The 13097-nt window shown below is 46.9% G+C and overlaps 1 protein-coding gene across 1 annotated transcript in view; it reads right to left on the bottom strand.

Moving 5' to 3' along the window:
• Positions 1 to 7431, bottom strand: part of LOC127906209 (serine/threonine-protein kinase DCLK1-like) — an 80001-nt gene extending 72570 nt beyond the window's left edge. Inside the window, exons 1-2 of the mRNA XM_052457487.1 lie at positions 7359 to 7431; positions 7186 to 7286 (exon numbers count right to left, since the gene is read on the bottom strand). Of these exons, the coding sequence (XP_052313447.1) occupies positions 7186 to 7286; positions 7359 to 7431 (174 nt within the window). The remainder of the gene's footprint in view (positions 1 to 7185; positions 7287 to 7358) is intronic.
• Positions 7432 to 13097: the final 5666 nt, after the last annotated feature.

Below are 13097 nucleotides of genomic sequence, written 5' to 3'. Positions count from 1 at the left end.
AGCATACTGTATGAATCCATACCAGACAGACTAACCAGCAGCATACTGTATGAATCCATACCATACAGGGACTAACCAGCAGCATACTGTATGAATACATACCAGAGACTAACCAGCAGCATACTGTATGAATCCATACCAGACAGACTAACCAGCAGCATACTGTATGAATCCATACCAGACAGACTAACCAGCAGCATACTGTATGAATCCATACCAGAGACTAACCAGCAGCATACTGTATGAATCCATACCAGACAGAGACTAACCAGCAGCATACTGTATGAATCCATACCAGAGACTAACCAGCAGCATACTGTATGAATCCATACCAGAGACTAACCAGCAGCATACTGTATGAATCCATACCAGAGACTAACCAGCAGTATACTGTATGAATCCATACCAGAGACTAACCAGCAGCATACTGTATGAATCCATACCAGAGACTAACCAGCAGCATACTGTATGAATCCATACCAGAGACTAACCAGCAGCATACTGTATAAATCCATACCAGAGACTAACCAGCAGCATACTGTATGAATCCATACCAGAGACTAACCAGCAGCATACTGTATGAATCCATACCAGACAGAGACTAACCAGCAGCATACTGTATGAATCCATACCAGACAGAGACTAACCAGCAGCATACTGTATGAATCCATACCAGAGACTAACCAGCAGCATACTGTATGAATCCATACCAGAGACTAACCAGCAGCATACTGTATGAATCCATACCAGAGACTAACCAGCAGCATACTGTATGAATCCATACCAGAGACTAACCAGCAGCATACTGTATGAATCCATACCAGAGACTAACCAGCAGCATACTGTATGAATCCATACCAGAGACTAACCAGCAGCATACTGTATGAATCCATACCAGAGACTAACCAGCAGCATACTGTATCAATCCATACCAGACAGAGATACTAACCAGCAGCATACTGTATGAATCCATACCAGACAGAGAGACTAACCAGCAGCATACTGTATGAATCCATACCATACTAACCAGCAGCATACTGTATGAATCCATACCAGACAGAGACTAACCAGCAGCATACTGTATGAATCCATACCAGACAGAGACTAACCAGTAGCATACTGTATGAATCCATACCAGAGACTAACCAGCAGCATACTGTATGAATCCATACCAGACAGAGACTAACCAGCAGCATACTGTATGAATCCATACCAGAGACTAACCAGCATCATACTGTATGAATCCATACCAGAGACTAACCAGCAGCATACAGTATGAATCCATACCAGAGACTAACCAGCAGCATACTGTATGAATCCATACCAGAGACTAACCAGCATCATACTGTATGAATCCATGCCAGGGACTAACCAGCAGCATACTGTATGAATACATACCAGAGACTAACCAGAAGCATACTGTATGAATCCATACCAAACAGAGACTAACCAGCAGCATACTGTATGAATCCATACCAGAGACTAACCAGCAGCATACTGTATGAATCCATACCAGAGACTAACCAGCATCATACTGTATGATTCCATACCAGAGACTAACCAGCAGCATACTGTATGAATCCATACGAGAGGCTAACCAGCAGCATACTGTATGAATCCATACCAGAGACTAACCAGCATCATACTGTATGAATCCATGCCAGAGACTAACCAGCAGCATACTGTATGAATACATACCAGAGACTAACCAGAAGCATACTGTATGAATCCATATCAAACAGAGACTAACCAGCAGCATACTGTATGAATCCATACCAGAGACTAACCAGCATCATACTGTATGAATCCATACCAGACAGAGAGACTAACCAGCAGCATACTGTATGAATCCATACCAGAGACTAACCAGCATCATACTGTATGAATCCATACCAGAGACTAACCAGCATCATACTGTATGAATCCATACCAGACTAACCAGCAGCATACTGTATGAATCCATACCAGACAGAGAGACTAACCAGCAGCATACTGTATGAATCCATACCAGAGACTAACCAGCATCATACTGTATGAATCCATACCAAAGACTAACCAGCATCATACTGTATGAATCCATACCAGAGACTAACCAGCAGCATACTGTATGAATCCATACCAGAGACTAACCAGCAGCATACTGTATGAATCCATACCAGAGACTAACCAGCATCATACTGTATGAATCCATACCAGAGACTAACCAGCATCATACTGTATGAATCCATACCAGAGACTAACCAGCATCATCCTGTATGAATCCATACCAGAGACTAACCAGCAGCATACTGTATGAATCCATACCAGAGACTAACCTGCAGCATACTGTATGAATCCATACCAGAGACTAACCAGCAGCATAGTGTATGAATCCATACCAGAGACTAACCAGCAGCATACTGTATGAATCCATACCAGAGACTAACCAGCAGCATACTGTATGAATCCATACCAGAGACTAACCAGCAGCATACTGTATGAATCCATACCAGAGACTAACCAGCAGCATACTGTATGAATCCATACCAGAGACTAACCAGCAGCATACTGTATGAATCCATACCAGAGACTAACCAGCAGCATACTGTATGAATCCATACCAGACAGAGACTAACCAGCAGCATACTGTATGAATCCATACCAGACAGAGACTAACCAGCAGCATACTGTATGAATCCATATCAGAGACTAACCAGCAGCATACTGTATGAATCCATATCAGAGACTAACCAGCAGCATACTGTATGAATCCATACCAGAGACTAACCAGCAGTATACTGTATGAATCCATACCAGAGACTAACCAGCAGCATACTGTATGAATCCATACCAGAGACTAACCAGCAGCATACTGTATGAATCCATACCAGAGACTAACCAGCAGCATACTGTATGAATCCATACCAGAGACTAACCAGCAGCATACTGTATGAATCCATACCAGAGACTAACCAGCAGCATACTGTATGAATCCATACCAGAGACTAACCAGCAGCATACTGTATGAATCCATACCAGAGACTAACCAGCAGCATACTGTATGAATCCATACCAGACAGAGACTAACCAGCAGCATACTGTATGAATCCATACCAGACAGAGACTAACCAGCAGCATACTGTATGAATCCATATCAGAGACTAACCAGCAGCATACTGTATGAATCCATACCAGAGACTAACCAGCAGTATACTGTATGAATCCATACCAGAGACTAACCAGACTAACCAGCAGCATACTGTATGAATCCATACCAGAGACTAACCAGCAGCATACTGTATGAATCCATACCAGAGACTAACCAGCAGCATACTGTATGAATCCATACCAGAGACTAACCAGCAGCATACTGTATGAATCCATACCAGAGACTAACCAGCAGCATACTGTATGAATCCATACCAGAGACTAACCAGCAGCATACTGTATGAATCCATACCAGAGACTAACCAGCAGCATACTGTATGAATCCATACCAGACAGAGACTAACCAGCAGCATACTGTATGAATCCATACAGACAGAGACTAACCAGCAGCATACTGTATGAATCCATACTAACCAGCAGCATACTGTATGAATCCATACCAGAGACTAACCAGCAGCATACTGTATGAATCCATACCAGACAGAGACTAACCAGCAGCATACTGTATGAATCCATACCAGACTAACAGAGCATACTGTATGAATCCATACCAGCAGCATACTGTATGAATCCATACCAGAGACTAACCAGCAGCATACTGTATGAATCCATACCAGAGACTAACCAGCAGCATACTGTATGAATACTGTACTGTATGAATCCATACCAGAGACTAACCAGCAGCATACTGTATGAATCCACAGAGACTAACCAGCAGCATACTGTATGAATCCATACCAGAGACTAACCAGCAGCATACTGTATGAATCCATACCAGAGACTAACCAGCAGCATACTGTATGAATGCATACCAGAGACTAACCAGCAGCATACTGTATGAATCCATACCAGAGACTAACCAGCAGCATACTGTATGAATCCATACCAGAGACTAACCAGCAGCATACTGTATGAATCCATACCAGAGACTAACCAGCAGCATACTGTATGAATCCATACCAGAGACTAACCAGCAGCATACTGTATGAATCCATACCAGAGACTAACCAGCAGCATACTGTATGAATCCATACCAGAGACTAACCAGCAGCATACTGTATGAATCCATACCAGAGACTAACCAGCAGCATACTGTATGAATCCATACCAGAGACTAACCAGCAGCATACTGTATGAATCCATACCAGAGACTAACCAGCAGCATACTGTATGAATCCATACCAGAGACTAACCAGCAGCATACTGTATAAATCCATACCAGAGACTAACCAGCAGCATACTGTATGAATCCATACCAGAGACTAACCAGCAGCATACTGTATGAATCCATACCAGAGACTAACCAGCAGCATACTGTATGAATCCCAGAGACTACCAGAGACTGTATGAATAACCAGACAGCATACTGTATGAATCCATACCAGAGACTAACCAGCAGCATACTGTATGAATCCATACCAGAGACTAACCAGCAGCATACTGTATGAATCCATACCAGAGACTAACCAGCAGCATACTGTATTAATCCATACCAGACAGAGACTAACCAGCATCATACTGTATGAATCCATACCAGACAGAGACTAACCAGCAGCATACTGTATGAATCCATACCAGAGACTAACCAGCAGCATACTGTATTAATCCATACCAGACAGAGACTAACCAGCATCATACTGTATGAATCCATACCAGACAGAGACTAACCAGAAGCATACTGTATGAATCCATACCAGAGACTAACCAGAAGCATACTGTATGAATCCATACCAGACAGAGACTAACCAGCAGCATACTGTATGAATCCATACCAGAGACTAACCAGCAGCATACTGTATGAATCCATACCAGACAGAGACTAACCAGCAGCATACTGTATGAATCCATACCAGAGACTAACCAGCAGCATACTGTATGAATCCATACCAGACTAACCAGCAGTATACTGTATGAATCCATACCAGAGACTAACCAGCAGCATACTGTATGAATCCATACCAGACAGAGACTAACCAGAAGCATACTGTATGAAGCCATACCAGACAGAGACTTACCAGCAGTATACTGTATGAATCCATACCAGACTAACCAGCAGCATACTGTATGAATCCATACCAGACAGAGACTAACCAGAAGCATACTGTATGAATCCATACCAGACATAGACTAACCAGCAGCATACTCTATGAATCCATACCAGAGACTAACCAGCATCATACTGTATGAATCCATACCAGAGACTAACCAGCAGCATACTGTATGAATCCATGCCAGAGACTAACCAGAAGCATACTGTATGAATCCATACCAGAGACTAACCAGCAGCATACTGTATGAATCCATACCAGAGACTAACCAGCAGCATACTGTATGAATCCATACCAGAGACTAACCAGAAGCATACTGTATGAATCCATACCAGAGACTAACCAGAAGCATACTGTATGAGGCAGGACCTCCTTCTGTTGGTTCCTTTCTATAGCAACACAACTACAGCCCATCTATTTCTCTCTGCCCTCTTCCCTCTCCAATTCGCTCTCTCTCCCTTTCTCTCCTCTCCCCTCTCCCTTTCTTCCCTCTCCCTCTTTCTTCCCTCTCCCATTCTCCGTTTCTCCTCTCTCCCATTCTCTCTTTCTCCTCTCTCCCATTCTCTGTTTCTCCTCTCTCCCATTCTCTCTTTCTCCTCTCTCCCATTCTCTCTTTCTCCTCTCTCCCATTCTCTCTTTCTCCTCTCTCCCATTCTCTCTTTCTCCTCTCTCCCATTCTCTGTTTCTCCCCTCTCCCATTCTCTCTTTCTCCTCTCTCCCATTCTCTCTTTCTCCCCTCTCCCATTCTCTCTTTCTCCTCCTCTCCCATTCTCTCTTTCTCCCCTCTCCCATTCTCTCTTTCTCCTCTCTCCCATTCTCTCTTTCTCCTCTCTCCCATTCTCTCTTTCTCCCTCTCCCATTTTCTCTTTCTCCCCTCTCCCATTCTCTCTTTCTCCCCTCTCCCATTCTCTGTTTCTCCCCTCTCCCATTCTCTCTTTCTCCCATTCTCTCTTTCTCCTCTCTCCCATTCTCTCTTTCTCCTCTCTCCCATTCTCTCTTTCTCCTTTCTCCCCTCTCCCATTCTCTCTTTCTCCCCTCTCCCATTCTCTCATTTCTCCCCTCTCCCATTCTCTCTCCCATTCTCTGTTTCTCCCTCTCCCATTCTCTCCCTTTCTCTTTCTCCCTCTCCCATTCTCTGTTTCTCCCCTCTCCCATTTCTCCTCTCTCCCATTCTCTCTTTCTCCCCTCTCCCATTCTCTCTTTCTCCCCTCTCCCATTCTCTCTTTCTCCCTCTCCCATTCTCTGTTTCTCTCTTCTCCTTTCCCATCTCCCTCTCTCTTTCTGTTTCCCCTCTCCCATTCTCTTTCTCCTCTCTCCCATTCTCTCTTTCTCCTCTCTCCCATTCTCTGTTTCTCCTCTCTCCCATTCTCTCTTTCTCCCCTCTCCCATTCTCTGTTTCTCCCCTCTCCCATTCTCTCTTTCTCCTCTCTCCCATTCTCTCTTTCTCCTCTCTCCCATTCTCTCTTTCTCCTCTCTCCCATTCTCTCTTTCTCCTCTCTCCCATTCTCTCTTTCTCCCTCTCCCATTCTCTCTTTCTCCTCTCTCCCATTCTCTCTTTCTCCTCTCTCCCATTCTCTCTTTCTCCTCCCTCTCCCATTCTCTCTTTCTCCTCCCCTCTCCCATTCTCTCTTTCTCCTCTCTCCCATTCTCTCTTTCTCCTCTCTCCCATTCTCTCTTTCTCCTCTCTCCCATTCTCTCTTTCTCCTCTCTCCCATTCTCTCTTTCTCCTCTCTCCCATTCTCTGTTTCTCCCCTCTCCCATTCTCTCTTTCTCCTCTCTCCCATTCTCTCTTTCTCCTCTCTCCCATTCTCTCTTTCTCCTCTCTCCCATTCTCTCTTTCTCCTCTCTCCCATTCTCTCTTTCTCCTCTCTCCCATTCTCTCTTTCTCCTCTCTCCCATTCTCTCTTTCTCCTCTCTCCCATTCTCTCTTTCTCCTCTCTCCCATTCTCTCTTTCTCCTCTCTCCCATTCTCTCTCTCTCCATCGCTCACCTGTTTTCCATCCAGTGTATAGATCTTCTTCACCACCCCAGAGTCCAGTTTGACGGCCTCCGTGATGTCGGTGAGGACCTGTTCGTATGAATGGGCTCTTTCTTCTTATCTGAGTAGAATCCCTCTCCCAGCCTTCCTCTCCCATTTCACTCCCATTCCTCACCACCTCTCACCAGCTTGGGCCGGATCTTTCTCCTTCTCCCCTGGTCCCGGGTGTCCCGGTCTCCGGCCTCTGGAGCTGCCCATTTCTCTTTCTCCCCTCTCCCATTCTCTCTTTCTCCCCAGACTCCCAAGCTTCTGACGTCTCACAGACCAGTTCCCTCTTGATGTTCTTGGTCTAGTCGAGCTTCTCTGAAGACCTCTTTGGAGCTCTCCCATTCTAGCTCTCGCCTGAGAAGGGGAGATCTCCTCTCTCCCATTCTCTCTTTCTCCCCTCTCCCAGGGAGAAGGGGAGATGGAGGAGAGAGACAGGAGAAGGGGAGACGGGGAGAGAAACAGGGAGAAGTGGAGATGGGGGAGAGAGACAGGGAGTTTCTCCTCTCTCCCATTCTCTCTTTCTCCTCTCTCCCATCTCTTTCTCCTCTCTCCCAGACTCTCTTTCTGGAGATCTCCCATTCTCTTTCTCCCTCTCCCATTCAGGAGAAGGGGAGATGGAGGAGAGAAACTCTCTTTCTCCTCTCTGGAGATGGGGGAGAGAGACTCCCATTCTCTCTTTCTCCTCTCTCCCAGGGGAGATTTCTCCCTCTCTCCCATTCTCTGGAGATGGGGGAGAGAGACAGGGAGAAGGGGAGAGAGACAGGGATTCTCTCTTTCTCCTCTCTCCCAGGAGAGGGGAGATGGGGAGAGAGACAGGGAGAAGGGGAGATGGGGGAGAGAGACAGGAGAAGGGAGATGGGGAGAGAGACAGGAGAAGAGAGATGGGTGAGAGAGACAGGGATCTCCCAGGGGGGAGACTCCCCTCTCCCATTCTCTCTTTCAGGAGAAGGGGAGATCTGTTTCTCCCCTCTCAGGAGAAGGGAGATCCCCTCTCCCAGGGAGAAGGAGAGGGGAGAGACTCCTCTCCCCTCTCCCAAGGGGAGATGGGGGAGAGAGACTGTTTCTCCCCTCTGGGGGAGAGAGACAGGGAGAAGGAGAGGGGAGAGAGACATTCTTTCTCCCCTCTCCCAGAGAGGGAGAGAAGGGAGATCTCCCAGAGACTCTTTCTCCTCTCTCCCAGATGGGGGAGAGAGACAGGGAGAAGGGGAGATGGGGGAGAGAGACCATTCTCTCTTTCTGGGAGGAGAGACAGGGAGAAGGGGAGATGGGGGAGAGAAACAGGAGAAGGGAGATCTCTCTTTCTCCAGGGAGAAGGGGAGATGGGGGAGAGAGACAGGGAGAAGGAGAGAGACATTCTCTCTTTGGGGAGAGAGACATTCTCTCTTTCTCCTCTCTCCCAGAGACAGGAGAAGGAGATGGGGGGAGAGAGACAGGGAGAAGGGGAGATGGGGGGGAGAGAGGAGAAGGGGAGATGGGGGAGAGAGACAGGGAGAAGGAGAGATGGGTGAGAGAGACAGGGAGAAGAGATCTTTCTCCTCTCTCCCATTTCTCTTTTCTCTCCCATTTCTCCCTCTCCCAGAGAGATTCTCTCTTTCTCCCCTCTCCCATTCTCTGTTTCTCCCTCTCTCCCAAGGGAGATGGGGAGAGAGACAGGAGAAGGGGAGATGGGGAAGAGAGACAGGGAGAAGGGGAGATGGGGGAGAGAGACTTTCTCCCCTCTCCCAGAGAGACAGGGAGAAGGGGAGATGGGGGAGAGAGACAGGAGAAGGAGAGATGGGGAGAGAGACAGGGAGAAGGAGAGGGAGAGAGACCCAGAGAAGGGGAGATGGGGAGAGAGACAGGGAGAAGGGGAGATGGGGGAGAGAGAAAGGGAGAAGGGAGATGGGGGAGAGAGACAGGGAGAGGGGAGATGGGGAGAGAGACTTTCTCCTCTCTCCCAGAGAGAAGGGGAGATGGGGGAGAGAGACAGTGAGATGGGGGTGAGAGACAGGAGAAGGGGAGATGGGGGAGAGACAGTGAGATGGGGGAGAGAGACAGGGAGAAGGGAGATGGGGGAGAGAGACAGGGAGAAGGGGAGATGGGGAGAGAGACAGTGAGGTGGGGGAGAGAGACAGGGAGAAGGGGAGATGGGGGAGAGAGACAGGGAGAAGGAGAGGGGGAGAGAGATAGGGAGAAGGGGAGAGAGACAGGGAGAAGGAGCGGGGAGAGAGACAGGGAGAAGGGGAGAGAGACAGGGAGAAGGGGAGATGGAGGAGAGAGACAGGGAGAAGGGGAGAGAGACAGGGAGAAGGGGAGATGGGGGAGAGAGACAGGGAGAAGGAGAGATGGGGGAGAGAGACAGGGAGAAGGAGAGGGGGAGAGAGACAGAGAGAAGGGGAGATGGGGGAGAGAGACAGGGAGAAGGGGAGATGGGGGAGAGAGACAGGGAGAAGGGGAGATGGGGAGAGAGACAGGGAGAAGGAGAGGGGAGAGAGACAGAGAGAAGGGGAGATGGGGAGAGAGACAGGGAGAAGGGGAGATGGGGAGAGAGACAGGAGAAGGAGAGATGGGGAGAGAGACAGGGAGAAGGAGAGGGGGAGAGAGACAGAGAGAATGGGAGATGGGGGAGAGAGACAGGGAGAAGGGGAGATGGGGAGAGAGACAGGGAGAAGGGGAGATGGGGGAGAGAGACAGGGAGAAGGAGAGGGGGAGAGAGACAGAGAGAAGGGAAGATGGGGGAGAGAGACAGTGAGATGGGGGAAAGAGACAGGGAGAAGGGGAGATGGGGGAGAGAGACAGTGAGATGGGTGAGAGAGACAGGGAGAAGGGGAGATGGGGGAGAGAGACAGTGAGATGGGGGAGAGAGACAGGGAGAAGGAGAGGGGGAGAGAGACAGGGAGAAGGGGAGAGAGACAGGGAGAAGGAGCGGGGGAGAGAGACAGGGAGAAGGGGAGAGAGACAGGGAGAAGGGGAGATGGGGAGAGAGACAGGGAAAAGGAGAGGGGGGGAGAGAGACAGGGAGAAGGGAGAGAGACAGGGAGAAGGGGAGAGAGACAGGGAGAAGGAGCGGGGGAGAGAGAGACAGGGAGAAGGGGAGAGAGACAGGGAGAAGGGAGATGGGGAGAGAGACAGGGAGAAGGAGAGGGGGAGAGAGATGGGGAGAGAGACAGGGAGAAGGGGAGATGGGGGAGAGAGACAGGGAGAAGGGGAGGGGAGAGAGATGGGGAGAGAGACAGGGAGAAGGGAGATGGGGGAGAGAGACAGGGAGAAGGGGGGGGAGAGAGATGGGGGAGAGAGACAGGGAGAAGGGGAGATGGGGAGAGAGACAGGGAGAAGGAGAGGGGGAGAGAGATGGGGAGAGAAACAGGGAGAAGGGGAGATGGGGGAGAGAGATGGGGGAGAGAGACAGTGAGATGGGGAAAGAGACAGGGAGAAGGGAGATGGGGGAGAGAGACAGTGAGATGGGGGAGAGAGACAGGGAGAAGGGGAGATGGGGGGGAGAGAGACAGTGAGATGGGGGAGAGAGACAGGGAGAAGGAGAGGGGGAGAGAGACAGGAGAAGGGGAGAGAGACAGGGAGAAGGAGCGGGGGAGAGAGACAGGGAGAAGGGGAGAGAGACAGGGAGAAGGGGAGATGGGGAGAGAGACAGGAAAAGGAGAGGGGAGAGAGACAGGGAGAAGGGGAGAGAGACAGGGAGAAGGAGCGGGGGAGAGAGACAGGGAGAAGGGGAGAGAGACAGGGAGAAGGGGAGATGGGGGAGAGAGACAGGGAGAAGGAGTTCTTGGGGGGAGAGAGATGGGGAGAGAGACAGGGAGAAGGGGAGATGGGGGAGAGAGACAGGGAGAAGGGGAGGGGAGAGAGATGGGGAGAGAGACAGGGAGAAGGGGAGATGGGGGAGAGAGACAGGGAGAAGGGGAGGGGGGAGAGATGGGGAGAGAGACAGGGAGAAGGGGAGATGGGGGAGAGAGACAGGGAGAAGGGAGGGGGAGAGAGATGGGGAGAGAGACAGGAGAAGGGGAGATGGGGAGAGAGACAGGGAGAAGGGGGGGAGAGAGATGGGGAGAGAGACAGGGAGAAGGGGAGGGGGAGAGATGGGGAGAGAGACAGGGAGAAGGGGAGGGGGAGAGAGATGGGGTAGAGAGACAGGGAGAAGGGGAGGGGGAGAGAGATGGGGGAGAGAGACAGGGAGAAGGGGAGATGGGGGAGAGAGACAGGGAGAAGGGGAGATGGGGGGAGGGAGGGAGAGAGATGGGGGAGAGAGACAGGGAGAAGGGGAGATGGGGGAGAGAGACAGGGAGAAGGGGAGATGGGGGAGAGATGGGGAGAGAGACAGGGAGAAGGGGAGATGGGGGAGAGAGACAGGGAGAAGGGGAGATGGGGGAGAGAGACAGGGAGAAGGGGAGGGGGAGAGAGATGGGGGAGAGAGACAGGGAGAAGGGGAGCTACTTTTTAAGTGAATACCTGCAGTCAACGTGCACAATACGTTATTATTCAATACGTTATTAATCAATACGTTATTAATCAATACGTTATTAATCAATACGTTATTAATCAATATGTTATTATTCAATATGTTATTAATCTATACATTATTAATCAATACGTTATTAATCTATACATTATTAATCAATACGTTATTAATCAATATGTTATTAGTCAATACGTTATTAATCAATACGTTATTAATCAATACGTTATTATTCAATATGTTATTAATCAATACGTTATTAATCAATACGTTATTAATCAATATGTTATTAATCAATATGTTATTAATCAATATGTTATTAATCAATATGTTATTAATCAATACGTTATTAATCAATACGTTATTAATCAATACATTATTAATCAATACATTATTAATCAATACATTATTAATCAATACATTATTAATCAATACGTTATTAATCAATACGTTATTAATCTATACATTATTAATCAATACGTTATTAATCAATACGTTATTAATCAATACGTTATTAATCAATACGTTATTAATCAATACGTTATTAATCAATACGTTATTAATCAATACGTTATTAATCAATACGTTATTAATCAATACGTTATTAATCAATATGTTATTATTCAATATGTTATTAATCTATACATTATTAATCAATACGTTATTAATCTATACATTATTAATCAATACGCTATTAATCAATACATTATTAATCAATATGTTATTAATCAATACGTTATTAATCAATACATTATTAATCAATATGTTATTAATCAATACGTTATTAATCAATACGTTATTAATCAATACGTTATTAATCAATACGTTATTAATCAATACGTTATTAATCAATACATTATTAATCAATACGTTATTAGTCAATACGTTATTAATCAATACGTTATTAATCAATATGTTATTATTCAATATGTTATTAATCTATACATTATTAATCAATACGTTATTAATCTATACATTATTAATCAATACGCTATTAATCAATACATTATTAATCAATATGTTATTAATCAATACGCTATGAGATAAAGATGAATACTGTAACGGCTTTCTTTAGGTGAAGTAGAGGAGGACCAAAATGCAGCGTGGTTATATTGATTCATGTTTAATAAAAACAGATAAACACGAAACACAACAAAACAATAAACGCTGAAAACCTAAAACAGCCCTATCTGGTGCAAAACACAGAGACAGGAACAATCACCCACAAACACACAGTGAAACCCAGGCTACCTAAGTATGGTTCCCAAACAGAGACAATGACTAACACCTGCCTCTGATTGAGAACCATATCAGGCCAAACATAGAAATAGACAAACAAGACATCCAACATAGAATGCCCACTCAGATCACACCCTGACCAAACCAAAACATAGAAACATACAAAGCAAACTATGGTCAGGGTGTGACA

The sequence above is a fragment of the Oncorhynchus keta genome, chromosome 11 (genome assembly GCF_023373465.1).
Source record: "Oncorhynchus keta strain PuntledgeMale-10-30-2019 chromosome 11, Oket_V2, whole genome shotgun sequence".
NCBI lineage: Eukaryota > Metazoa > Chordata > Actinopteri > Salmoniformes > Salmonidae > Oncorhynchus > Oncorhynchus keta.
Note: the sequence above shows the minus strand (reverse complement) of the source record. Positions and strands in the feature narration are given on the sequence as shown.